The sequence below is a fragment of the Bison bison genome, unplaced genomic scaffold (genome assembly GCF_000754665.1).
Source record: "Bison bison bison isolate TAMUID 2011002044 unplaced genomic scaffold, Bison_UMD1.0 scf7180017864108, whole genome shotgun sequence".
Taxonomy (NCBI): Eukaryota; Metazoa; Chordata; class Mammalia; order Artiodactyla; family Bovidae; genus Bison; species Bison bison.
This window is the reverse complement of record NW_011494680.1, coordinates 9,307,187-9,335,099: the sequence shown is the minus strand read 5'-3', so window position 1 is coordinate 9,335,099 and position 27,913 is coordinate 9,307,187. Positions and strand designations below refer to the sequence as shown.

At 38.3% G+C, this 27,913-nt stretch overlaps 1 protein-coding gene across 2 annotated transcripts; it reads left to right on the top strand.

The window, feature by feature from the left end:
* TMEM68 (transmembrane protein 68) lies at positions 1–27,913 on the top strand. 2 transcript variants are annotated; one of them, XM_010838966.1, is made up of 7 exons: positions 1–1,102; positions 1,709–2,102; positions 12,117–12,284; positions 15,257–15,450; positions 21,915–21,975; positions 24,019–24,158; positions 26,346–27,913. In XM_010838966.1, the coding sequence occupies exons 2-7, from the start codon at positions 1,778–1,780 to the stop codon at positions 26,460–26,462; spliced, it is 1,005 nt and encodes a 334-aa protein (XP_010837268.1). In that variant the 5' UTR covers positions 1–1,102; positions 1,709–1,777; the 3' UTR covers positions 26,463–27,913. The 2 variants fall into 2 exon arrangements, with proteins under 2 accessions (XP_010837268.1, XP_010837267.1); XM_010838965.1 differs by lacking the exon at positions 1–1,102 and having other exon boundaries at positions 1,659–2,102.

Sequence of the window (27,913 nt, the reverse complement as noted above, 5' to 3'; positions counted from 1 at the left end):
GCTAGGTTCCTCTGTCCGTGGAATTTTCCAGGCAAGAATACTGGAATGGGTTGCCATTTTCTTCTGGTTGACTCTTTTGACGGGTTGGTTAAAACGTGATGTAAATAAAACACAGATTGTGGGCTCAATGTGGGCTGTGTCCACCTGCTTTTACCACCACAGGCCCAGATTTCTCACAGATAAGTGCTATGGATTACCAGGAAATTAGACACATCCTCCATCCCTGGAAGAATAAGTCGATTCTGTGTGCTGCCAACATGCTAGTTTATTAGCAAGACAATCTTGGCTTCAAGACATCACGTGATTGCTCTTTTATACATCTGTCTCTCTCTCCCTCAGTCTCTTTCTTTCATTTTTTTCCTTTCCCACCTCATCCACAAAGGATTTGAGATGATTTTTGTTAAGGTTATATGGTATGGAATAATGATAAAATATCTCTAAGAATAGAATCAGAAGCAGATAACATAGGAATGGAAGAAGGATATCTTACTTAGGACATTGTAATCATGAGGATTAATACAGTTGTGTCATCAAATATCATGTTTGACCATAAGCTTATCCAGCAGTTACTAAAAAGAGACATTGCCTGTTATACATCCTAACTTCATATTGTTTCTCTAAAGAAGCACAGTTTTCTGTAACTCTAAGTTAAAAAACGTCTTAGGTGGGGGTGTTTAGAGTACAGGGGCTTCCTAAGTTGCTTAGTGGTAAAGAATCTGCCTGCAATGCCGGGGATGTGGGTTGATCCCTGGTTCAGGAAGATCCCCTGGAGGAGGAACTGGCAACCTACTGCAGAATTCTTGCCTGGGAAAGCCCGTGAACGGAGGAACCGTTTATAATAGAGAGCTAAAACAGTACTAGGGGTCCTCACTGAAAGCTTTGGTAGCATGAGTATAATTTTGAATTATGATGCACTGGTGTAGGGCAGGAAACATGTTTGTCACACACTGTGTTTATGTCTCTTGCCATTTATTTTATGGAAAGTCTATCTCTAGGTATTAATGGTTATATTTTTTTAAATCATATATTTCTTCCATTTGTATATGGTATTTTCCAGAATACAGACATTGAAGCTTGGGACAAAATATTTATTTAATTTCTGGTAAGTTAAGTGAGTGCTTTAGGGAGTTACATAAAATAATTGTATGCTCTGTTTCTTCAGTCATTTAAGATACAAGAGAAATTTTAGTGACATATAAGATAAAAACTATGTTGGTAAATTTTTATTATTATATAACATAAAAGGAACAGAGAGCTTTTCTATAAACCTGCTTGTAAAAGATAATACCCAAAAACATATGTCATCATTTCCTAAAGAATTGGGTTACTTTTATTGAATCAGATAATTGATGTTTTCTTCTGTGAAGAATAGTTATCTCAACATAACTCAGTTTAAGATACAAATGCTGAGTATGATTCACTTAAGATATAGTCAAATTATTCAGATCAAGCTGCAGTTTCATTCATTGGCTTTGTTTTCCTCTTATAACTGTAGCTTGTGAGTTATTTTCAGAAGCTAAGCCCAGCACGCTTCATGAGTGGACAGAGGATACCCATTTTCACATGTAGATCTTCAACGAAGTTGAGAGTTAACAACTGACTCATTTTTGGTATTAAGAAATGACTCTGCACCATATTTTTATGTAGACCAAAACATTTAACCTCTCAGCTGCAAAGAGAATCACGTTGGATTATTTTTCCCTTCCAGTGGCTAAGTTGAAGACCTGCCATGACAATGCAGAAAGAGACCGCGTTTGCTGTTTCCACCTAAAAAAAAATGACCAACAAGAACCAAAGTTTCGGTGTGGGACAGGACTCCATGTCCTCCATGACTTGTCTAATCCACGTCCTTGAAGCGTGGTTTGGTGTGGAGCACTTGGAGGACTACTGGAATTTTGCAAACTACCTCTTGTGGGTTTTCACACCACTCCTCCTTTTAATACTCCCTTACTTCACCATCTTTCTGCTCTACCTTACAATAATTTTCTTACACATTTATAAGAGGAAGAATGTGCTAAAAGAAGCCTACTCCCATAATCTGTGGGATGGTGCGAGGAAGACGGTGGCGACCCTGTGGGACGGACATGCGGCTGTCTGGCATGGTAAGCAGATCGCTTTGTGCTCTGAGCTCCTGCTGGTGTGGGTGCACTGACACCCCATCACTGTCCCTGTGGTTGATTGAAGAGATGTTGAAAAATATGATGGAGGGGAGAGTTATTGTTTTCTGTTATCTGTTTGCATGTGTGGTGCACATGTATGTCTTTATTAAAGTGGTTTTCTTCTAAATACATTCGTTTCCATTAAACAAAGAACCATATAGCTGTGTAGAATATGACAATAAGCTAAAATTAAAAAATGAATATTTAACATCTAAAAGAGTAAGAGACAAAATAGTATAGAAAACTGTTTTGAAAGTGCTTTAATTATTTTGTGTTTATTCCCATTTTGTTCAAAGTAAGTTTGACTTTCCCAGTGTCGAGATTTTTAAACAATGAAATATTAAGTAATAATATTTTTAAATTAAATATAATCTATATACCAAAATTTACCCATTTTCTGTTTGCCTCATTTCGGAAGTCATTGTGTGACTTACTAAGCTAACGTGTTGTCACTTTAAATCTACATATGCCTGCAAGTCATTTTTGAGCACTTGACCATGCCATCCGGTGTCCAATGCTTAACATGCATCAGTTCTTATAACACAGTAGATGGAGCCCATGTATTAACTCCATTTTACATGTTTCTCATAAGGAAACTGAAGAACAGAGAGGTTGTCATTTGCCCAAGGCTGCTAGGACAGCAGGGAGAAGAGCCAGGACGCAGCCCCTGGTTTCCGGGTCTCGGCCTGTGCGTCCCTGACCTGTGCTGTGCAGCAGGTCTGTCCCTGGCTGGGGGCTCGGACTCCCAGCAGTGGTGGTCAGAGGGTATGCAGACAGGAAACACACGCTACTGATGTAGGGAATTTACTATGTACCTGCTAATACCAATGCCCTTGCCAGTCAGCACAGCCCTCACACTCTCTGGTGGCTGTTCACCCACCGTGGGATGGTGTCTCCGCATTCCATGACCAGAGCCTGCGTCTGTGTAGACGGCTATTGTTCATTGTCTATACAGCAGTGAGACAGAATGCAGTGGCCTGGTTTATAGGACTCAGGAGTCTATGCCCCTCTCCCACTTGTAACCGCCCGTATTTTAGGATAATGCATATAGTAAGGAATTTGAATTTATTTATATTTCAGGAGATATTTAATTTCTATAAATTCCAAGTGTTGAACTTATTTTGTAAGCGAGTATATAATTTTGAAGTATTTATTCTTTATTTTTCTGATGTATTTCTAAATATGCCCCTATGGCTCAGAGGAAGTAAAAATATAGATTACTACCCTGTTTTAATGTTCTGTTATGATAATTTAACATTGTATTTTATTGGGATAGGTGATGCTTTTAAAAACAGTTTTCTCCACTCTTTTAGTGACATACACAATAGGCATTTGTGTGCACATTCAGATTTTGTATTGATGTGAAATCAGTTCTAATTTATGCTTTGTAAAGAATCTTCAGAGAAGTTTTTAACTAATAAAAATGTTCATTGTAGAAAATGTGGCAAGTAAAAATAAATATGGAGAAGAAAATAACAGCCACCTAAAATTTGCCAGGCCATTGAATTCTGGTATGTTTATTGCTTTTTATTTGTGTGGCAGACTAGTATCTTCATGTCACCGAGCCTTCTTACTTGAGTGGTAATGACTGTATCAGATCAGATCAGTCGCTCAGTCGTGTCCGACTCTTTGCGACCCCATGAATCACAGCACGCCAGGCCTCCCTGTCCATCACCAACTCCCGGAGTTCACCCAGACTCACGTCCATCGAGTCAGTGATGCCATCCAGCCATCTCATCCTCTGTCGTCCCCTTCTCCTCCTGCCCCCAATCCCTCCCAGCATCAGAGTCTTTTCCAAAGACTCTGTAAATCCTATAGCTAATTTAGTTAGTTACCTGTTACACTGTTGTTTATTTGTAATTGGTTTACTATAAGTATCTTTATACAAAAATCTATCCAGTGTTTCCTGTTTTGAACTTAAATTTTACCCTCTACTGTATATTATGTAAGTGCTCTGGCATTTTGCAAACCATTCTCTGATTCTACTACATCAAGGAACATGAATCTGATATTTTTTTAAATACCTGCGTTTTTAGGTAGTTTGTCAATGAGGTCCCTACCTTCAAGTTGTTTACAGCCTTTAAATTATAGCAATTTTGACTTCTTTACTTCACATTTATTACTATTTTTTAAAAACATGGACATATTTAATTCACTTAAAGGGTCCTCCAAGTTAAACCACAGGCAGTAACAGTAGTTTTTTTTTCCTTTTTTTTTTGCATATATATATATTTAAATTTATTTTTTAATTGAAGGATAACTGCTTTATAGAATTGTAGAAGAGTTTTTTCATGGAAAATTCAAGAGAACCTTCCCGCTCTCCTTCAGGTGGGTTAGTTTTCTTTCACCTCCTGTGTCTCACACAGGGAAGGATGCCTGGTCCACCGGCTGGAGCTCAAACCAGCCTCTCCCCAGTCACAGCTGGGTGACCTCCGGCAGGATACCTTGCTTCCTTTGCTGTTTCTCCCTCTTCCTTTTCAACAATTAGGACTTTTTTTTTTTTTCAATTAGGACTTTTTAAAACTTCATTTTAAAAAAAATTTTAGAATTACAGAAAAGTTGCAAAAATAGTGCAGAGTTCCTGCTGTTTTTCACTCAGCTTCCCCTAATGTTGGCATCTTATATAACCATTTCTACAGTTATCATATTAACAGTGGTACAACATTATCAACCAAACTACAGATATTATTCGAATCTTACCAGGTTCCCTGCCAGAGTCCTTTTACCAGGATCCCATCCTGCATTTAGTTGTCATATCTTCTCCAATTTAAAACGGGTTTTTTGTCTTTATCACCTTCACACTTTTGCAGAGTACTGCTCAGTGATTTTGTGGACTGTCTCTTAATTTAGGTATGATGTTTTCCATAATTAATTCGAAGTTGTGCATTTTTGACCAGAATCTCACTGATGGTGCATTCTCAGTACATTGTATCCGAGGTGCCTGATGTTAACACGTGTTAAGACCAGTGATGGTGACTTTGATCACTTGATTGAGGAGGTGTCTGCTAGGTTTCCCCACCAGAGAGTTGCTAGTTTTTACTTTTTAATTGATAAATGTCTTGGAAGAGCTCCTTTAAAGCTATGTAAATAACCTTTCTCTTCAAACAAGATACTAAACTTTCCTGAACTTCATTTTCCTCTTCTGTAAAATTGGTTGTTTTAAGGATTCATTGGATCTTGATATAAAGTACTTAGAATAATTTCTATTATGTAATAAAAATTCAACAAATGTTAGCTCTCATAATTATAGAGCATCTTGCTCCAATAATTTGGAAAGCACTAAAATACATTACTTGCCTCTTGGTCATTATTAAGTTCAACTTCACACACCTACTGTGTTCAAGATTCCTAGTATTTTCAAAGCACATTTTTAGGCTGTCAAGGTTTTGACTCTTGTTGCTAGCAAGAAATGCATTCTGCCATCCAGTGTATACGCACAGGTATATCTACTTCATCAAGTGTGTAGAGACTGTCTTCATGTGATCTGCTCTGTTTTCTATCCTGCTCTCTCTTATTTAAAAAGAAAATGCTGACAGTAACTCACTAAAGAGACTGCACAGCTCAGTGAGTGGATGGCCACGAGCATTCGACAGTCTCAGGTGCAGGTTAGCCTGCACGCACCTCTGGTAGGAGGTGAGGTGAGGGGCAAGGACACAGCCGCCCTCCCCCAGCCCCCTCCGCGCCACCGTGTGACCTTGAGTAGTTGGTTATGTGGGTTTTGCTTCCTTGGGTTTCCTCATCAGTGCAGGAATTCCGTGAGGACCATATGACATAATTACTATGGGTCCAATACAGTGCCTGGCAGGTGAACCCTCAATAAGTGTCCATTCTTGTTTCTATGGGACAAAAGTGAAAGCACTATTCATGGAGGAAGTAGTTTTTAAACAAGGTTTTGAAGAATGAGTGGGGAAATAACTGAGTAACTATTTCACAGAATCCACCTGCAATGCAGGAGATCCTGGTTTGATTCCCGGGTCGGGAAGATCCGCTGGAGAAGGGATAGGGTACCCACTCCAGTATTCTTGGGCTTCCCTGGTGGCTTAGCTGGTGAAGAATCTGTCTGCAATGCGGGAGACCTGGGTTTGATCCCTGGGTTGGGAAGATCCCCTGAAGAAGGGAAAGGCTACTGACTCCAGTATTCTGGCCTGGAGAATTCTGTGGACTGTGTAGTCCATGAGGTTGTGAAGAGTCAGACATGACTGAGTGACTTTCACTTCACCTCACTTCACTTCACACCATTATATTTAAAAATTAAATACATAGTTTTTTTTGAAGGAAAAGAAAAATGATCAAAATTGGTTCAAGAAGGAGAGAGAAACAGAGCAGACCAATAATCATACAATAAATATTGAAACAGTGATCAAAGTCTATACCCTCCTCTCTTCACAAAGGGCTGAGAGCCCACAGTTATGCTAAACTTTTAAGTAACAGATAATGCCCCTCGTAAAGTGAGAGTGTAGGAAAAAGTGGAGTTAAACAGTTTATTTTACAAGGATAGCAGAACTTTGCCAAAGAAACTAAGGAGAACACAAAAGGGAGATTTGTAGGTCAGTCTCAAAGTAGTTTTATAAAATTCAGTACTTATGATAAAAAAAAAAACTTAGTGAAGACTAAAGGTATTACTTTAATAAAGTTCCAGAAATATTCAACAAAAATGATCCACATTAGAGAAGTAGTAAAAGCAATTCCCATAAGAAGAAAATAGGACAAGGATGCTCTCAACCTCTACTATTTAACATTCTCTTGGAGCTCCTGGAAATAAGTGAAGAGATGAGAAAAGAGGCCTGAAAGAACTAAGTGAATCCACTTACTAGTACTGATAAGTTTGTTAAACACAAAATCATATACTACCAATAATCATTTTTAAAATGGAAATAAAACATTCTGTTTGAGACTAAATCTAACAACATGTAAGAACTTTAAGGAGAAACTATATGCTTTACAGATGGAATTCAAAAAAGTTGAAGTGGATACAAAGTCTTGGTGTAATATAGATGTCCCTTCTACAGCCCATACTCCCAGTTCATTTACTAATTCAATATAACTGATTTTTCGTCAACTTCTAAAATTCATATAGAAGAGTAAAGAAGAATAACCAAGGAAAATTGGAAATAAAAGAGGGCATTTCCCCTATCATATCAAAAGCATCAACATTTATCATGATTAAAATTACAGTGTTGGTCCAGGGAAAGGATTATCACAAGTAGATCAAACATTAAAAAGTTAGAAGCATGAATGTAGTAAGTGATAAAAGTGGTGTTTGAGGTCAACATGAAAAGACAGGAAAATACTTGATGACCTTAAAGTATGGAAGATCTTAAAGAAGATGCAAAACAAAAGCTATTGGGAATAACTAAAAATTGTGTCAAAAGATGGGGCAGATCAGGGTAGGTCATTTACAGCATAACTTCAGTTCAGTCGCTCAGTCATGTCTGACTCTTTGCGACCCCGTGAACCACAGCACGCCAGGCCTTCCTGTCCATCACCAACTCCCGGAGTCTACCCAAACCCAGCCCATCAAGTTGATGATGCCATCCAACCATCTCATCTTCTGTCGTCCCCTTTTCCTCCTGCCCTCTATCTTTCCCAGCATCAGGGTCTTTTCCAGTGAGTCAGTTCTTTGTGTCACGTGGCCAAAGTATTGGAGTTTCAGCTTCAGTCCTTCCAATGAGCACCCAGGACTGATCTCCTTTAGGATGGACTGGTTGGATCTCCTTGCAGGCCAAGGGACTCTCAAGAGTCTTCTCCAACACCACAGTTCACAAGCATCGATTCTTTGGCACTCAGCTTTCTTTACAGTCCAACTCTCATATCCATACATGACCACTGGAAAAACCATAGCCTTGACTAGACAGACTTTTGTTGGCAAAGTAATAGTAAATTAAAAAAATCCAATTTAAATGGTCTAAACATGTGATCTGAAAATGACCCAAACATAAATGCCAACAATTATGACAGATTCACAAGCCCCCTAGTAATTAGGAAAGTGCAAATTAAAACTTATGCTAAGATATCATTTTTACTCAAAATATTGGCAAAAATTAGTTTGTTGACATTAAAGAGTAAGAATGTGGAGACAGGGACGCTCAGCGCCTTTAAGAAAGTACTGTAGTGCAGCCAGTCAGGAGGACCATTCGGTAGCTTCTGTTATAATTTAAAATGGGTGTATCATATGGTCAGTTGCCCTTACTATCCAGTTGTCTCAGTATCCAGTCTAGTGGTAAACTCCCACAGTGTACAGGATGCATATAAATGAATGTTCATTGCAGCAATTATTTGTGAAAAACTGGAAACAGTCCAGTGTCCCTAAATAGGGAAATGGCTCAATGAACTGTGATAGGAATTCATTATGGAATACTTTATAGCCATTAAAACATCATCAATAAGAGATCACTACATATGTTTATCAAGTAGATGTCCAAGATACATTGTTGCAGGAAAAAAACTAAGATTCATTATTACAATCACAGTAGGAAAACCACCTGTGTTCAAACATTCAGACACCCCGGTATTGAGTAAAATGCAGGATGTATTCAGGACCAAAAGAGGGGTCATTCTTCTTCTTGGGTGAGAACTATATGGAAGGATGAACCTGGAAAGGTAGACTGAAATTAAGTTGTGAGACAATTGAATGCTGTGCCCAGCCAGGAGTTTGCCTTTATTTTGTGTGCTTTTTAGGTCCGTTTGCTTTCCTGAGGAAGACCCAAAAGGATGGTATTGTCATTTTACTATAGTGTGTAGGTGTACAGCCTTACAAACGGGTTTTTGGTGTCATATTTAGAAGGGATCATCTCTTAGGAGATTAGCCTTATCTGAAATTACGGTGCATGCTTGCCTGCTCAGTCGCTTCAGTTGTGTCCCACTCTTTTCAACCCCATGGACAGTAGCCTGCCAGGCTCCTCTGTCCATGGGATTCTCCAGGCAAGAATATTGGAGTGGGTTGCCATTTCCTCCAGGGGATCTTCCCCACCCAGGGATTGAACCTGTGTCTATTGCATTGAAAGGGGGCATTCTTTACCACTAGGCCACCTGGGAAGCAAGGTGGTAGGCAGTTATCTCATTTATTACATAATAAATAAATCCCTGCGAGTGAAGCTCTGGGGGAAACCAAAGAATCTGAAAAGTTCTTAAGATCAAGGCGCAGAGTAGGGGAGGTAAATAAGTATGCATTTCATGGCATAAAACAGGAGAGCCACATTCGTCACAGAGAAGGGCTGTTCTTGGTGAAGGGGACAAACGTGCATATGTCCAGGCCCCCTTCCTGAACAGCAGAGGGATGGTCGGTGGCAACAGCCGTCTTGGAGAGTGATGTCTTTCTCTGAGTGCTGGAACCCATCACCCCTACCCAGGACGGGTCCTGTAGGCAGAAGACGGGGTTGCACTTCAAAACCCACGTCAGGGAGAGGGAGTGATATACTTAAGAGAGTGGAGGTAAACACTCGGAACGTGGTGACCAGAAAAGAGAGTCCAAGGGAGGAGCAGGTAAAGCGCCCCAGCATTTCTATGAATGTGTGACAGGAAGTGCTCCATTAGAGGCGGTCACGTGGGCAGCGTGGAGGTGGGACGCGCCCTGGTCCATGTGACACAGGAAAGAATGTGACATCACTTGATGGGCCTTTTTGGGGTCTGAAAGGCCTTGACAGTGTTTGACCAGTGTGACCATCCACTGGTGCTTTCTGAGTGGACCAGAAAGCACGGTATGACCACATCCATGCTTCACGATCAATGCAGTTGAATATTGGGGCTTAAGGTTTAGTGGAAAGATGGTAAATTCTAGTTGTCGATAGTGAACTGCTGAATTGAATTTTTCTGCTTTCAACCCGGTGGTTTGGTAATATGGAAGCAGTTCAATTAATTGTCAATTCTTTTAAAAGAAAATTATTCTGGAAAACAAAGGGGAAGCGAAGGAATAGTCTGTATAGAATCCCTTAAAGAAGTATTTCTTTATTTATTTCTTAGAATGTTTGTCTGCTGGGATGATCTATCCTTTTGATAACTTCAGGCAACTTCAGTGACTGATTCTAAGTAAACTGAATTACTTGAACTAAAATTAGATAATTGGGAAGAAATGTTAACAGTACAGAAACACAATTTTGAAATATCATTAAATTTAATTTTTAAAACCGTTCTGTTGAGTTTATTTGATATATTACCAAATAATTTATTTCTTCAATACTAGAATCAGTTACCACACTTAATCTATTTGGTGAAGATATTATGTTGTTTAGTCACTAAGTCATGTGCGACTCTTTTGCAATCCCATGGACTGTAGCCTGCCAGGCTCCTCTGTCCATGGGATTTCCCAGGCAAGAATATTGGAGTGGGTTGCCATTCCCTTCTCCAGGGGATCTTCCTGACTCAAGGATCAAACCCGAGTTTTCTGCATTGGCAGGCGGATTTTTTACCACTCAGTCATCTGGGAAGCCCAAAGATATTATAAACTACTTTAAAAATGAATCTCTTAAAATTTACACCTAAATCTTTATAATTTAAATGTTTGTTTCTTAGCAAATCTAACAAGGGATAAACTGAAGGAATACAGAGTGAAGTAAGCCAGAAAGAAAAACACCAATACAGTATACTAACGCATATATATGGAATTTAGAAAGATGGTAACAATAACCCTGTGTACGAGACAGCAAAAGAGGCACTGATGTATAGATCAGTCTTATGGACTCTGTGGGAGAGGGAGAGGGTGGGGAGATTTGGGAGAATGGCATTGAAACATGTATAATATGTATGAAATGAGTCGCCAGTCCAGGTTCGATGCACGATACTGGATGCTTGGGGCTGGTGCACTGGGACGACCCAGAGGGAGGGTATGGGGAGGGAGGAGGGAGGACGGTTCAGGATGGGGAACACAGGTATACCTGTGGCGGATTCATTTCGATATTTGGCAAAACTAATACAATATTGTAAAGTTTAAAAATAAAATTAAAAAAAAAAAGAAAAGAAAAAAATGGATTTTAATCAAGAGATTTTTGAATAATACTGTCTATTAATGTTTTTACTCTTTGCAAGTCAACTATGGGACAAAACTGAAATTAAAGGTTTTTTTTTTTCTTAAAGAAGCACACTGGCAGTTTCAGATTTCTGTATTCTGGACATCATGTCTTTCGTGTGTAAGTTGCAGTCTTGGGTCAGCAGTTCTGTGTGGGAGAGTCTGGCCACAGGAACTTGCTTTTCCTTCTCCCCTTTAGTCACTGAAGACTTCCTTCCTTTTTCTTTGGGCCTCATTGCCCTTGGCCGTGGCCTCTGGATGCTCCTGTTTTCTCTTTGCCAGGTCCAGCTGAGGCTCTGATCTATAACAACCCCCCCTGGTGGAGAGAAGGGAGGCAAAAGCAGGTCTTAGACCAGGGCCAGATCGCATGCCCTCTCCTGCACAGTGCCATTTCCCACCTCCTGGGATGAAACACGCAGGGTAGTTTTTACTGACACGTGTGGAGCTTACCTCAACCTTTTATATGTGTTTCCCACAGTCCACCCACAGCACAGAATGGTGGGAGGAGAGGTGAGGGCTGGCATGTCTTTAGTCCCACTCATACTACAGGAGAGAGATTTTCTTGACATTTAGTTCAAATCTCTCATCACATTTTTTTCTCCACATGTAGTAGTTAGATCCTATAGAGTCATCTTTGTTTTGAATGAATAGAATGGAAAGAATTTGTGAAGAATGATGTATATGTATATATTTGTTGTTCATTCGCTTAGTAGTGTCCGACTTTGTGACCCCATGGACTGTAGCCTGCCAGGCTCCTCTGTCCATGGGATTCTCCAGGCAAGAATACTGGAGTAGGTTGCCATGTCCTCCTTCAGGGGATCTTCCTGACTCATGGATCAAATCTGGGTCTCCTGCGTTGCAAGCAGATTCTTCACCATCAGAGCTGCCAGGGAAGACTTAGTATAAATAGACTAATGTTAAATACATTTTAACTGTCTGCTTTGTTTTTCTAACAGGTTATGAAGTTCATGGGATGGAGAAAATACCAGAAGAAGGACCAGCACTGATCATTTTTTATCACGGAGCTATTCCCATAGATTTTTACTACTTCATGGCTAAAATTTTTATTCATAAAGGCAGAACTTGCCGAGTAGTAGCGGATCACTTTGTCTTTAAAATTCCAGGTAAACTTTCACTGTAGCTGGTGATAGAAGAATATTTAATGAACACGACCAATTATGTGACAGTCTGTGTATCTTTGAGTTCTCTATTAATAGTATTACATGGAAAATCTTTTTGCCTTTTTAGGGTAGTACACTTGGAACTCCAATTTGGGAGTATCTGTTTTAGGTAATATATCTAAATATAAAAACATTATGGCCAAAAATGTTATCTAATTTCTTTCTTTATTAATAAGTATTTAGTCATTATTTTTCAAAGTTAAATCCTAAAATAAATTGTAACTTTTGCCAAACAATATATATTTTGGTATAGAAGGTAGTTAACTTTTCATATGGTGAATTTTTCTATGAGGTATTGATTTGAGAGTTTACTTCTACAGTAATCAGGTTTTGATTACTGTCAGTTGGATAGCAAATGAAAATTAGTGAAATAAGCTAGCCAGGATATATTTTGTCTTTACATAGTAACATAATATTGCCTCAAAAATCGTAATCTATATAGCCTATTATGTCTCTTATCGTATTTGACTTGCGTGGTAGAATTAAAACTCTTGAGATTGAGGACTACATTCTTTTTAATATTCATGTTCCTAAAGGCTTTGTGCCTTGTAAAAAAGATTCATAGGGGGACTTCTCTAGTGGTCCAGTGGTTACGACTCCGTGCTTCCACTGCAGGGGGAACAGGTTTGATCCCTGGTCAGGAAACTAAGACCCTGCATGCTGTGTGGTGTGACCCCCCAAAACACAATAAAATAAAAATAAAAAGATTAATAGGAAATTCCCTGGTGGTCCAGCAGTTAAGACTCTGTGCTTTCGCTGCTGAGGGCACAGGTTCAATCCTGGTTGGGGAACTAAGATCCCACAGGCCATACGGTACAGCCAAAAAAGAAAAAAAAAAATTAGTAAACTGAATGGTTTCAAACATGATAAGAATTTTTAAAGAATCATTCTAAAGTAAACTCACTGAGATTTTCTTCTGTCACTACATTACTGGGAACAAGCCAAGAAAATTTATAGCATGTTTTCTGGATTAATAAAAGCAAAAGCCAACCCTCAGCCAGCTAAGCCCCAGACAGTGCATGAAATAACAGTTCACTTAGTGCCTCTCACAGACATGGTTAATGCTTCCAGTGTCCCTGTGTCGCTACAAAAGCCATCTTTTTTTATACACAAAGTACTTTGTGTATAAAGTAAGTTGGCTATAAAAGATATTTCTTTAGAAAGTAACATGATCACTTTATAATAGACTTGGAAACTAGAGGAAATAACATCATTGCATGGTCTTATCACGCTAACATGTACCCAGTTATCATTTTGATGTATTTTGCTTCATTTTTAATTTGTACTTTTTCATTTTATGTAAACTATTTTGTGTTCTTTTAAAAAAAATTAATGCAACATTAACATTTTTCCATGTTTTATAAAGAACATTTTTAACATATGACTAAAATATTTACTTGTTTTCTCTTATGAAACATTAGGTTGCTTCCATTTTTTAAATATACACAATAGAATATGAGGGGCTCCCCTGGTGGCTCAGCAGTAAAGAATCTGCCTGCAGTACAGGAGCTGCAGAAGATGTGGGTTTGATCCCTGGGTCAGGAAGATCCCCTGGAGGAGGAAATGGAAACCCACTCCAGTATTCTTTGCAGTCCTTAGGGCTGCAAAGAGTCAGACACAACTGAAGCAACTTAGCATGCATGCAAAAGAATGTGAATATTTTTATTTAGCATTTGACTCTAATGTTTTCCCTCTTTATAATCTTTATGATCTTATAATATTTTATTAAACCTTCCCTATTTATTCATTTACCTTGAGAGTGCATCGAGTGAGATCAGTGAGCTTTTAACAGAAGATAAAAATTATTTCTTCTCAATAGTACTGATAATCTTGCCTCAGACCCTTAAACCTATGAGCAGTTTGGCTATTCTGCACAGTTTTCACTCTCCATCCACATATTTCCCAGTCTCACAGGACTATGTTATGAACATCAGTCCTCTAAACTTTCAGTTTAGAGTTTGGTTAAAATATTTAATTACTGATATGATTATTTCTTTCATCCATAAGTAGTTGTAATTTGAAAAACTGTACCATATTAAGACTGGAATGAATTGTTCCCAAGCCAAACAGTAACATTATTAAAAGCTCTTAGTGATATTGCTATTATTGTTGAATTAAAAAGTTTTATTGTTAAATTAGGTCTATGTAACTTTTAATTTTGGGGGCTTCTGTGGTGGCTCAGATGGTAAAGTGTCTGCCTGCAACACAGGAGACCCAGCTTCAATCCCTAGGTTAGGAAGATCCCCTGGAGAAGGAAATGGCAACCCATTCCAGTACTCTTGCCTGGAAAATTCCATGGACGGAGGAGCCTGGCAGGCTACAGTCCATGGGGTTGCTTTTAATTTGGATAGATTTAACTGTGGCCTGCCAGTTTGGGTAGGTCCAGGTCAGTTAGATTCACTTTCTCCTCAGTGACTCTTTCATGGGGTTAATGGAAGGTTAGATGGGTGGTTGCTGACCCCTCTCATAAATGCTGTGGACAGTGTTTGCCTATGACACGCACTGGAAGAGCTTTAGACTAGACACTCCTAGACCGGAATCTCTGCCCTGCCCTTTGCCAAATATGTGCCTTTGAGCAAGCCTCTCAATTCTCTGAGCCAACTTTCCTCCTCTGCAAAATGGGGATAAAAATCCCTATTTTCTCAGGTTCTTGGGGGTTTTAATTAAGAATTTGGATATGCACCCAGAGTTGTAGGTGATTGTGAAGGAGGTGATCAGTAAGACATTGCTATTAATTTACCAGCAATATTGATCTTAGATTACCCTTAAGAGTTCCTGTTGGTTTAAAAAAAGTAAAAAAAGAACTTACTGATTTAAGTATAGCGACTACATTATGTAGGTTGTGAAAACTTTTGTTTTCAGAAAATTGGACAAAAAGTACTTAAGATGTATCTTCATGCTAATATATCTTACAGGGTTTAGCTTATTACTTGATGTATTTTGTGCTATTCATGGACCGAGAGAAAAATGTGTTGAAATCCTGCAGAGTGGTCACTTGCTAGCTATCTCACCAGGTGGTGTTCGGGAAGCACTGATGAGTGACGAGACCTACAACATTGTGTGGGGTAATCGGAAAGGCTTCGCTCAGGTTGCAATCGATGCAAAAGTGGTGAGTTGTGTAAAACTGATTATTAAAGGAAAGCTAGGTCAACTTTAAAATAAATGCTTAAGTAGCCAAAGTATATCAGAATTTAGATCCTGTCTTTGCACTACTTTAAAAAGTAGTGTCTGTAACTCATAACAATAGAGAAATAGTCCTTATACCTGGGAAGCCATCTTTATAAAAATTCAGTCTGGGAATTTGCAAATACCTAGAAAAGCTTTATTTTACACTTCAAAATCCAGCTTCTTATATTCAGATTTATGAAATTTTTGTATTCCTTCAGTTATACTCTTTTCATGAGTATAATCAGTCCAATTCTGTGTAGTTTAATCCTTTGAGTTGACATATTTCAGTGATAGCTGTTAGTTGGTTTCATTATAATCCTTGTGTCTATGACCAATTTATAACAATAGAACTCAAGTAATATATGACTCCTACCATTTTTCATCAGCAAATGTGATCAGCTATCTAATAGTATGAATAAAGATGAGAAATAGATATTGGTGTAATTTAGAGCTTTTAAAAAAGAATGAATTTGTCAATAAAGTGACAGTTCCTCTGGGAGTCACTGTAATTATTCTTAGTAAACTGGAGAATCTGAATGTCATCTGTCCTTTTCTTTTGCTTTGGAAAGTATTTCTCAGCTTTTTGGTCTCCATAGTGTACTTTGTCCTATGAAACACTTACTACTTATGGGATGTTTCTTCTTTGTTTTTTCTTTATTTTCATTTTAGATTGTCTGTCAGAAAAAGAAATCGTGGCACTTGCCAAGGTGGTTTTCTTTTTCCAGGCCAGTTAGAGACTGCTGCCCATACTTTCACATTTTTGTTTTTTTGTGTGTGTGTTTCCATTGCTGTCATGTAGACACCAGTTTAGACCCTTAACTTGACTATTTATCTTGCAAATACAGACCTTTGATTAAAAAAGAAAGGATTATGGATGTCTCCTTCTAACCCAAAAGCAACATTTAAGGAAGAATGGACATTTTTCCTTTATTTTTTAAATCGCAGAGTTACAATAAAATATAATACATTGCGCTCTATTCTCTACTGTGCATATTTGTATGTGTAACTCCTAGAAGATAGTGCTTTATCAGTGTGATCTTGGTGTGAGTTAATGTACTTGGCCAAGTGTTCTCTAATGGGCAACATAAAAATTTAAACTCTATTGTCCTACAGTAGGCTACACACTTCCTTAGGACAAAGCCGTCTTTTTATAGTCTGAGTGCTGAGTACAATGATTAGCACTTAGGCTCTGTGTATTTGTTGAATTGATTTTGTAAACACAATATTAAACACTGTAAGAAAGGAGCCTTTTGAATTTAAGTCTAGGTTAATAGTATTACTGATACAGAAAATTAATTTATAGCCTATTTTATAAAAAATCTTATGTATTAAGATAGAAAACAAAACTTTAGACTTTATGAATACTGTGGACACAAGATGATATATGCACAGTTGTTCAGAAATTAAGGCTAATCAGTATAAATGTACACTGAGCCAATGATAAAAGCTAAAAACCTAGCTCAATTTTCAGGTTTATATTTTGAGAGAATTATTTCTTCCAAGGTGTAAGATAAAAGCTAGAAAAGCTTTATTTTACACTTCAAAATCCAGCTGTAAATCTATTGACGAAAATAGATTTGGAATTACCCACATTGATCATGGGACTCTAATTCCTCATCCTTAAGTAACGTTTTAAGGACCTTTGCCTGGAAGAAGGCTTGATAGAAAGAAATCACATAAAGAAAGAAACCCTTTCATCAATCCTTGAGTTTCTAGGTAAATAAGATAACCTAGATCATTTAAGGTTTTGGTACAAAACTTGAGAAAATTTAATGAACAGTCCTTTACAAGTTAATCAACAAAAATCTTTAACGTTGCTGGCTTACATCATAGCAGTGTATTGTTGATAAGACTTACATCACCCCCAACCTTTCTTAGCGCTTTTAAAGGCTTTGCATTGGTGCCCTGCACAGTAAGTAGGTGACGTATGTGATTATTCCAATGTTGCAGATGAGGAAACTCAGGCACAGAGAGATGGAGGGACCGAAGCAGAGCTTGCAGTTCAGGACGGCAGGCAGCCAGTGCACTTCACAGTGAGTCCGCCCACCCTGAGCTTAGAGGTCCTTCCAGGTCCAAGAGGGAAGCCTTTCAGTCGCATGTGGCCATAGCTGTTAATGGCACCAGTAACTTATTTAGAAAAGCCTTTGCTCGGTCTCACAGAATTACCATAAACTTTGAGTCAGAATTTAAGACAGTTGTTGCAGGGTTAGCTGCATTTAAATTGTATAATAACAAAGTAATGGAAATTCAAATGAAAAAAATCTAGATTGTCAATGGAGGTTCACAGAATATTGATAGCAAATATTTAAGGTTCATGTGAAAATTATAGGCGTTTTGGTATAATCTACATCACTCTTTTGTACTGTGGTGTTGGAGAAGACTCTTGAGAGTCCCTTGGACTGCAAGGAGATCCAACCAGTCCATTCTAAAGGAGATCAGTCCTGGGTGTTCTTTGGAAGGAATGATGCTAAAGCTGAAACTCCAGTACTTTGGCCATTTCATGCGAAGAGTTGACTCATTGGAAAAGACTCTGATGCTGGGAGGGATTGGGGACAGGAGGAGAAGGGGACGACAGAGGATAAGATGGCTGGATGGCATCACCGACTTGATGGACATGAGTCTGAGTGAATTCCTGGAGTTGGTGATGGACAGGGAGGCCTGGCGTGCTGCGACTCATGGGGTCGCAAAGAGTCGGACACAACTGAGCGACTGAACTGAACTGAAATCATTTTTATTTTGTGAATTCCTGAGAATTCCGACTTTGTTGAGAATTTTTAGGTAACATTATACCTAAATAAGTTGGGATAAAAATGAGCCTGTGTACTCTAATTGGAAAACAGATAACAGATGTAAAAGAAGATAGCATTTGTTTCAGTAATATTTTTATGTGTATTATCTTAATCTATAAAAAAGCTTGAGATGGGATAATTCTTATTACTGTCCCTGTTTCATACATAAAGAAACTGAGGTGTAGTGAGTGACTTGCCCACTTACATTTTTGTGGCAAAGACTCCAAGACCACTGTATTTCCTGAGAGGAATTTTAACAAAATACACAGTCTCTCCCTCTCACATACATGTACAAATTGTTAACATACATTAACAATTTGATTCTAGGTTACTGATGCAACTACCTTGTTATACGAAGCGTCACAAAGAAAGGAGTGAACTACAGTACTTAATTGTAATAACGATAATGCTTATAGCTGTAAGGCAGCAAGCTTGAACATGAATATAGAAACCACAGACCAGGGTACAGCCTGGAGTACTAAGCCTGTAGGGTAAGCTTTCTCCTGTTTAGTGTCTTCTAGAAATGCCCAGCCTCTGGAGAGTTAGCCATTAAAGGATGATAATGCAACTTAAAGAGCCTTTTGATGAGGGTGAAAGAGGAGAGTGAAAACAGTGGCTTGAAAAATCAACGTGAAAAAAACAAAGATCATAGCATCTGGTCCCATCACTTCATAGAAGGGAAAAAAGTGGAAGCAGTGACAGATTTTATTTTCTTGGCTCTGAAATCATTATGGACAGTGACTGCAGCCATGAAATTAAAAGATGCTTGTTCCTTGAAAGGAAAGCTATGACAAACCTAGTGCATGTGTTCTAAGTTGCCTCAGTCGTGTCTGACTCTGTGACCCTGTGGACTGTACCTCACAAGGCTCCTCTGTCCATGGGATTCTCCAGGCAAGAATACTGGAGTGGGTTGCCATTCCCTTCTCTAGTGGATCTTCCTGGCACATGGATTGCATCTACATCTCTTATGTCTCCTGCATTGGCAGGTGGGTTCCTTACCACTAGCACCACTTGGGAAGCCCCATGACAAGCATAGACAGTATATTAAGAAGCAGAGACATCATTTTGCTGACAAGGGTCTGTATAGTCAAAGCTGTGGTTTTTCTAGCAGTCAAGTACAATGTGAGACTTGGACCATAAAGAAGGGTGAACACTGAAGAATTGATGATTTTGAATTGTGGCGCTGGAGAAGACTCTTGAGAGTCCCTTGGACTGCAAGGAGATCAAACCAGTCAATCCTAAAGGAAAGTAACCCTGAATATTCATTGGAAGGACTGATGCTGAAGCTGAAGCTCCAGTACTTTGGCCACCTGATGCGAAAAGCTCACTCATTGGAGAAGACCCTGATGCTGGGAAAGATTGAGGATAGGAGGAGAAGGGGGCGACAGAAGATGAAATGGTTGGATAGCTTCACCAACTCACTGGATGAGAATTTGAGCAAACTCCAGGAGATAGTGGAGGACAGAGGAGTATGGTGCGCTGTAGTCGGTGAGGTCACAAAGAGTCAGGCATGACTTAGTGACTGAACAACAACTACAAATGCATCCTGAAGAATCTTTATAAAGTACACCCTTCGATGCAAACTTTGGGCTTAATGCCAGAGTAAATCTGGCAGAACTGGTTGGAGAAGGCAAAGTGGTATATATGTGAGCTGGAAGTTTTCTGTTCCTTCTTGGGCATCTTATCTTCTCAACTCTGAAGACATTATGCAACTGTTTAAAATATTAGGATTCCAGCTGTCGCTTTATTCTACAAAACTAGTGGTGGTTTTAGAAAAATCGTAATCTGGATTTTTTTACAGAAGAGTCAGTCTACTTTGTCTTAGGTGTTAGCTTTGTGAATGAACTCCAGCAGATTTTAAATTCTTCCTCGGACTGCTTTTCTTTACATGACTTCCCTCTATCCTAACTGGTTTTTAAAATGCCTGCTGTCTGTTTCCTACCCTTTGTTTTCAGAGAACACAAGTGAATTCCTCAGAATTTTCTTTCTGTTCTGTCGATTCATACCTTCTGTGGTTTGTCCATTACACTGTCTGTTAGCACCTACTTTTTCTGGGCAGTGTTCCAGGTGCTGGGGATCCAACTGTGAATGAAACAAAGTCTCTGCTGTCGGCTACAGAGATAATAAATAAGTGATCAGTTAGGTATATGTGAGGGAGTAAGTTTTATGAAGAAAGCTGTGCCTGCAGAACCTTTCCTTCAGCCCACCACTTTTTACTGCTTTCCAAAGCTGAAAAGGAACAGCTTTTTAAATGTCAGCTTATGTAAATGTTTCAAGCCCTGCTCACTAAGGCAGGTCACTCTGATTTAGCAAATGCTGATGGTAGACTGTAAGTGAAGTGACACTTGCCCTTCCCCACCAATTTTATCTATTCTAAACATCATTTAATTCAGTATGTTTTGTGTACATTTTAAAGTATTTTATTCAATTTTTTATCTACTTCAGTTTCATATGGCATAATCTCCTTACATGGTCCTTTGCTACTTAATCCATTATTTTATGATTAGATAAGGCCTCCATTTTAAGTGAGTGAAGTCGTTCAGTCATGTCCGGCTCTTTGCAACCCCGTGGACTGTAGCCTGCCAGGCTCCTCCATCCATGGTATTTTCCAAGCAAGAATACTGGAGTGGGTTGCCATTTCCTTTTCCAGGGGATCTTCCTGACCCAGGGATCGAACCTGGGTCTCCCACATTGCAGGCAGACTGTTTATCATCTGAGCCACCAGGGAATCATATTTAATCATTGATATTCATGGAAAAATAAAAACCATGAACTCGTGAACAGATATCCTCCAAAATTAATGATATGAAGAGTTTATATACACACACACACACACACACATATACGCTTTTCCTATTTTTTTGGTGTTGAGTCTTACACATGGGTTCCTCTGGTGGCTCAGCAGTAAAGAATATGCCTGCCAGTGCAGGAGATGGGGATTCAATCCCTGGGTTGGGAAGATCCCCTGGAGAAGGAAGTGCCAACCCACTCCAGTACTTTTACCTGGAGAAACCCATGGACAGAGGAGCCTGATGGGCTACAGTCTATGGGATCACAAAAAGAGTCAGACACAGCTTAGCGACTTAACAACAATTTATACAGTTTTCATTGATATTGAACATTTTCAGATTTAATAAGCTCACACCAAAAAAAATGGTGTTTCACTAATTTCAGGACAGCATCTTGCCAAAACTTATTTAAAATTATATAAATTTCCCCATAGAGAGAATTTCTGTCTTGTAACTTTTTCTTCAGTGAGCATACTATTCAGTACCCCCACTAAAACCAGTTTAATTATCATTCATTTTACTCAATGACATTGATAATTACTTTAATCCTTGAGTTTCAGGAGTTCATATAGAATGATAGCAAAGTTGGCAAATGAAATATTGCATATTACCACTAGAGGGTAGTGTTTCTAATTTATATATATATATTTATAAATACCACGTTAATTTTACTCAATAAATCACACTAGTGGTAACAGTATATTTTTATTTTTTAAAATACCTTAGTTTTGTGACTTAAACAGGCCCTTAAAATTTTGCAATAGTGACTTAATGGAGACATCAAATGGATTAATGTATTTACTTTTTAATTCAAATTCTCTCTTTAGCCCATTATTCCTATGTTTACACAAAATATTCGAGAAGGATTTAGATCACTTGGAGGAACAAGTAAGTTCTGATTCATATGGTTTTTCTAAGTATAACTGTAATATTTAGAATGTAATATTTTAAATATTTGGACTTTTAAATGCTATGCAGAAACCTTTTGAATTTATTTTAGAAAATGCATATACTATCTAGGTATTTTTCTTTTTTAAATCTAAGTGATAACTGGTTCTAAGTGATGGCAGTTCTAGGTGTTCAATTTTTGTTGAGTCTCATATATACTGAAGATTATTTACCATGGGCTTTTAAAAATTGCACAGTAAATTTTCTAATTCTGTGTTAAACCATATTGTTGAGGTTTAGAACAGACTTACATATTACCCAGACTACATTCCTAACTCATTCCTGAAGAAGTTACAGCTTTAAAAATGGATGACAACAAAATACTGAATTAAGATTAGCAACCTAAGGAGATACCATTTGCTTTCATTTATTACTGTTACTTCTTGTTCTTTTTATTTTTTTGAACCATGATAAACTTACATCAAAGAGTTCTTTTTGCCTACCTTTAATTTTTGATAAAAATAGCTTTGAACCTAGCTATAGTAAGGATCGGAGAAGGCAATGGCACCCCACTCCAGTACTCTTGGCTGGAAAATCCCATGGACAGAGCAGCCTGGTAGGCTGCAGTCCATGGAGTCGCTAAGACTGAGCGACTTCACTTTCACTTTTCACTTTCCTGCATTGGAGAAGGAAATGGCAACCCACTCCAGTGTTCTTGCCTGGAGAATCCCAGGGACGGGGGAGCCTGGTGGGCTGCCGTCTGTGGGGTCTCACAGAGTCGGACAGGACTGAAGCGACTTAGCAGCAGCAGCAGCACAGGAAAGATAGCAATTAGATGTGCTTTCTGTTTGGAGTTTGTTGTTGGCTTACTTATTTCTATGAAATTTTCATGGTTTGTTTTGTACCCTGTGGTTTCTGTATTTGATTATATTTTGTGTCCTTAGCACTGTATTGTTAGTGTTCCTATCATATATAAATCCATCCTGAAAACCCTAAACTTCTACTGTTCCTTTTATGTCTAATGTGGGTGTGTAGTTGATATTATATTATGTTTTCTTAGGTCTTTTTTTTTCCAAATGTGAAATAGAAAGGCAGGTTGATGTGATGTTTAACTTCCGTTGTATAATTGTTCCTTCTAATTTTCTTTCAGGTCATTTCTTTAGAATTTAAGTTGCATACCAGAAATCATTCCTAATTTTGTTCCTTTAACTGTAAAGTGGTTTTAAAATTTTTTGACTGCCTTTTTTATTTTAAAAGTTGAATATCTCAAAAATTTATGTGTAATAATGTATTGTTTTGAGTACTACTCTGAGTCTTATGGTATATTCTGTGTTTCCACATATAAACAGTGTTTTAAACTTTCAGTACAATTCATAATTGTATATTTCACGTTCCTTGCCTTTTGTGGATTGTTTTGTAAACTTACACAGTCTTAGCCCATCAATTTATTTTACATTACTACCACTTTTAATCTTGCTAAATTTCACACTTGGTCCTTAGCACTAATAATTCTTTTCCCTAATTTACAGTATTTTTAGTCTTAGTTTTTCAGTGTATTTTGGTCTCATGTTTATTTGAATTTATTTTATGGCTCCATTTTTTCTTTTATTCATGTAAGTCACATATTTATGAGCCTCTAGACTGTTTAGCCTCTAACTTTTTGTCTTTATCTGTTTTGCAATAATAGTAATTAGTTTGTCTTTTAAAATTCTTATTTTTTGAAAGCTCATCTCCACTTCTACCTCCCATTAATAGACCTTATTTATTGAGCATTTTTAGGTTGACAGAAAAATAGAGCAGAAGGTACAGAGGGGCCCGCACACCTCATCACTCCCCAGTTTCTTCTGTCACTGACATCTTGCATTAGTGTGGCACATTTGTTACCATCAGGGAAAAGCTCCCCTTTAAAAAAATTGTATTAATTGCCAGGAGATGATACTGGGTGCCACCTTCCTTGAAGTCTTACATAATTCATTTGAAAGATTACAATTATATGCTCAGAATATGTAACACTTAAAAATGATTTCATTTCCTTTAAAACAGGGCTGTTTAGGTGGCTTTATGAAAAGTTCCGCTATCCATTTGCCCCCATGTACGGAGGTTTTCCTGTGAAGTTGCGTACGTACTTAGGTGATCCCATTCCATACGACCCAAAGATCACAGCAGAAGAACTAGCCGAAAAGGTAAATTATTCTTTCTTTAGTTTTAGGACATATTTCTACTTTTACTGAAAATGAACTCATTAATTCCACAAATGTGTTCTGGATCAGCAGTGACTTTTCCCCCAAGGGACATCTGCCTGTGTCTGGGGACATTTTTATTGTCACAGCAGACAGAACTCGGGAGGTGGTGGTGCCCTTGGTGTTCCGTGGGTAGAGGTCAAGGATGCTGCTAGATATTCTGTGGTGGGCAGGGCAGTCCCCACAGCGAAGAGCTGTTCTTTCTAAAATGTCAGTACTGTTGAGGTTGAAGTTCTTGGCCCTGATATTTAAAAAGTTTTTTAAGTGATGTTTAGAGGAAGCAAGCTTTGACCTCCATGAAAAGAAAGAAATTGCCTTTGTCTGGTAGAAGTACCTTGGGAGGAAAACGGACGCTTGTTTGTGAGTTGCGGAGTCAGGCTGTTCCAGTGCTGCTGTTTGCTCTGTGACTCAGGCAGGCCCCACCACCCTGCTCTAGTCTAGGGGAGAGACACGGAGCCCTCTCACTTGTACCCAGAGGGTCACAGGCGACTGATCACGTTCATTGTTGAAAAGTGTCTGCCGCCCAGTAAGTGCTCTGTGGATGCTGGCTACTGCTGCTATCCTAGGAACATACAGCCCCATGTAGAAGGTCAGTAACTAAATTGATGTTTTTAACGTGATGTGTTAGCACAAGGGGGCTTCCCAGGTGGTTCAGTGGTAAAAGAATACACCTGTCAATGCAGGAGACGTGAGTTCAATTCCAGGGTTGGGAAGATCCCCTGGAGAAGGAAATGGCAACCCTCTCCAGTATTCTTGCCTGGGAAATCCCATGACAGAGGAGCCTGGTGGGCCATAGTCCGTGGGGTCACAAAGAGTTGGACACGACTGAGCAACTGAGCATGCGCGTGAGACTTTAGCACAATGCTGTGCTTGTGGCTTGATTTCTCAACCTGAGCACCGCTGACATTTTGTTGTGGGAGCTGGAAAGGGGTGAAACATCCATGAGCCTGCCAGAAAACTTCCTACTACTTTTTCCCTTCTGATTTCCCCCCTTCAGTTCTTTTTAGTGTTTACGGTGTGTAGGGCATTGCTGTGCACAATGCTAGGAAAATGCTAAGGTGTATCTTAAGGTATAGAAAGTTGCCATGCAGACAGTATCTGTAATTGAACTGTAATGAAGTGAATGAGGAAATATGGGTGCATAATATACCATTATATATATGTACCACAGCTTCATTATGCATTCATCTGTTGTTTGACATTTAGGTTATTCACATGTCCTGGCTATTAAAAACAGTGCTGCAATGAACACTGGGGTACATGTGTCCTTTTGACTTACGGTTTTCTCAGGGTATATGCCCAGTAGTAGGATTGCTGGGTCACATGGGGGAGGGGTTGGGAAAGAGGCTCAAGAGGGAGGGGATATATGTATACATATAGGCAATTCACTTTGTTATACAGCCAGAAATTAACGCAGCATTGTAAAGCAATGATAGTCCAAAAAAAATTAAAAAAAAATTAAAGAAACATGCCATGCACCTTGAAGAGTCACTGCATGAATGAAAGTTCAAGAACCTTCTGTACTAAACACAGTTTGCAACACTTCGTTATTTTTTGTATGTTTAGAATGCTGAAAGGTTTTTGAAGTTAAGTTAACAGTATTACATTAAAAAACAAAACTGAGAAAGAAGTCATTCATTCTGAGGATTGATAGATGCTAAGTTTGGGCAGACTTTACTTTAAAGTACTGCTGCTAAGTCGCGGCAGTCGTGTCCGACTCTGTGCGACCCCATAGACGGCAGCCCACCAGGCTCCCCGTCCCTGGGATTCTCCAGGAAAGAACACTGGAGTGGGTTGCCATTTCCTTCTCCAATGCATGAAAGTGAAAAGGGAAAGTGAAGTCGCTCAGTTGTATCCTACCAGGCTCCTCCATCCATGGGATTTTCCAGGCAAGAGTACTGGAGTGGGTTGCCATTGCCTTCTCCTTTAAAGTACTAGTATATTAAAAAAAAGTATTAAAGTATAAATATAATAATAAATAAATAAATAATAATTTATTTATTATTAAATAGTAATAATAAAGTATTATATTAAAGTATACTATATTAAAGTACTATATATATCCTTACAAACTAAATATCTACATTGAGAACTAAAAGAATAACGGCTTTTCTTTTGCTTTCTTGATAGACGAAGGATGCTGTTCAAGCTCTGATTGACAAGCACCAAAGAATACCCGGAAACATAATGAGTGCTTTGCTAGAACGTTTTCGTAACAAACAAAAGATCAACCAGAAGACTCTTTAATACATTTATATTAATCTGTTTGTATCTATAGGACTGTATTCTGAATTTTGTAGGTTCTATAATTAGTATTTTTTTTTTTAAATCATGTCAAGAAGCATCTTTCATTGAACTTGTTTGCTTAAAATTATGTTGTCAATTATGTTTCTGCAATCAGTTGTGTCAAATTTAAACAGTAACTCACTACATGCATCATAATTCAGAAAATGATCATGGTTCTTTTTATAATTTTCTAATCATGTATCATAAACATAGATCCTTCAATCTATGATCTTCCCTGGTAGCTCATCTGGTAAAGAGTCTGCCTGTAATGCAGGAGACCCAGGTTTGATCCCTGGGTCGGGAAGATCCCCTGGAGAGGGGAATGGCTACCCACTCCATGCCTCATAATTTGGAAAATGATCATGGTTCTTTTTATAGTTGCCTAATCATGTATCCTACACATAGATCCTTAAAGTTTAGTTTATCAATAATAGCAGTGGAGGTTAAACAAACATTCCTAAATAATGCATCTAGTTTCTGCATCTCTTGCACTGAGCTAGTTTTGCAAGATGGCTTAACCTAGGGTTTTAGTACAGATGCTTAAGTTAGAGAAAAACAAGCTCTTTCCTCTGCTTCTCATTCCTTTCATGACCTTCAGCAAATCACATATTTTTGTGCCTCAACAATTCACTTTTTAAAAACATGTTAATCCTTTGGTGAGGAATATTGTTTTAACTCTTTATATTTGGTGTGATTGATATCCATAGTATGGAAATTATGACTGTATAAACTAAACAATACCAAGATCTTTTAGAAGTTTGTGTATTTATTTTGTCCATAGGATGTTTAAATTATTCCTTCAGATACGATGTCAAGTTGCCAAGCAACAATGAAAAAGATGTACTGTTTTTCAAACTGAGTAAAACAGAAATTAGGGAAAGTAAAATTTCTAATTATTGTGGTTATTCTTTTTAGTATTATATTTTTAATGAGAATCTGTAGACAAACCATAGAAGGTATGCTCTGCGTCGTCTGCCCTGTAATGTGGCATTTAATAGTGTCAGGTTAGAAATCACAGTCATGCCCTGCATTTCGTACTTTAGAAGCTGACTCTAGGCTGATGACAGCCCCGGGAGAAAGCTCTGCTCTTCTCAGCATTCTGGCTCATTCAGCTTGACTCTGCATCCAGACGGATGGTTTATTGTTTCAATAAAAATATACTTGAATGATGAATTTATGTGAACATAGGGCTCTCTGAAAAATTAATGGGTTTCGATTTGTTGTCTCTTTGAAATCTGAATTTAAAAGTATTTAAACAGAATACTGCCAGGAATCAAATGCAGTATGTCCCTCTCCCTTTTTAAGATATTAAATTACTTGGATTTTTGTATACACTTTTGTATAACAAGTATGTATGTATGATATGTGTAATGTATGTACAATTAAGAAAAATAAAAAAAAGTAAAGCTGAA

Coding starts and splice junctions, on each gene's coding strand:
- TMEM68 (XM_010838966.1), top strand. CDS start 1,778: ATGACCAACAAGAACCAAAGTTTCGGTGTGGGACAGGACTCCATGTCC. Junction 21,976..24,018: donor TAGATCACTTGGAGGAACAA/GTAAGTTCTGAT, acceptor CCTTTAAAACAG/GGCTGTTTAGGTGGCTTTAT. Junction 24,159..26,345: donor CAGAAGAACTAGCCGAAAAG/GTAAATTATTCT, acceptor CTTTCTTGATAG/ACGAAGGATGCTGTTCAAGC.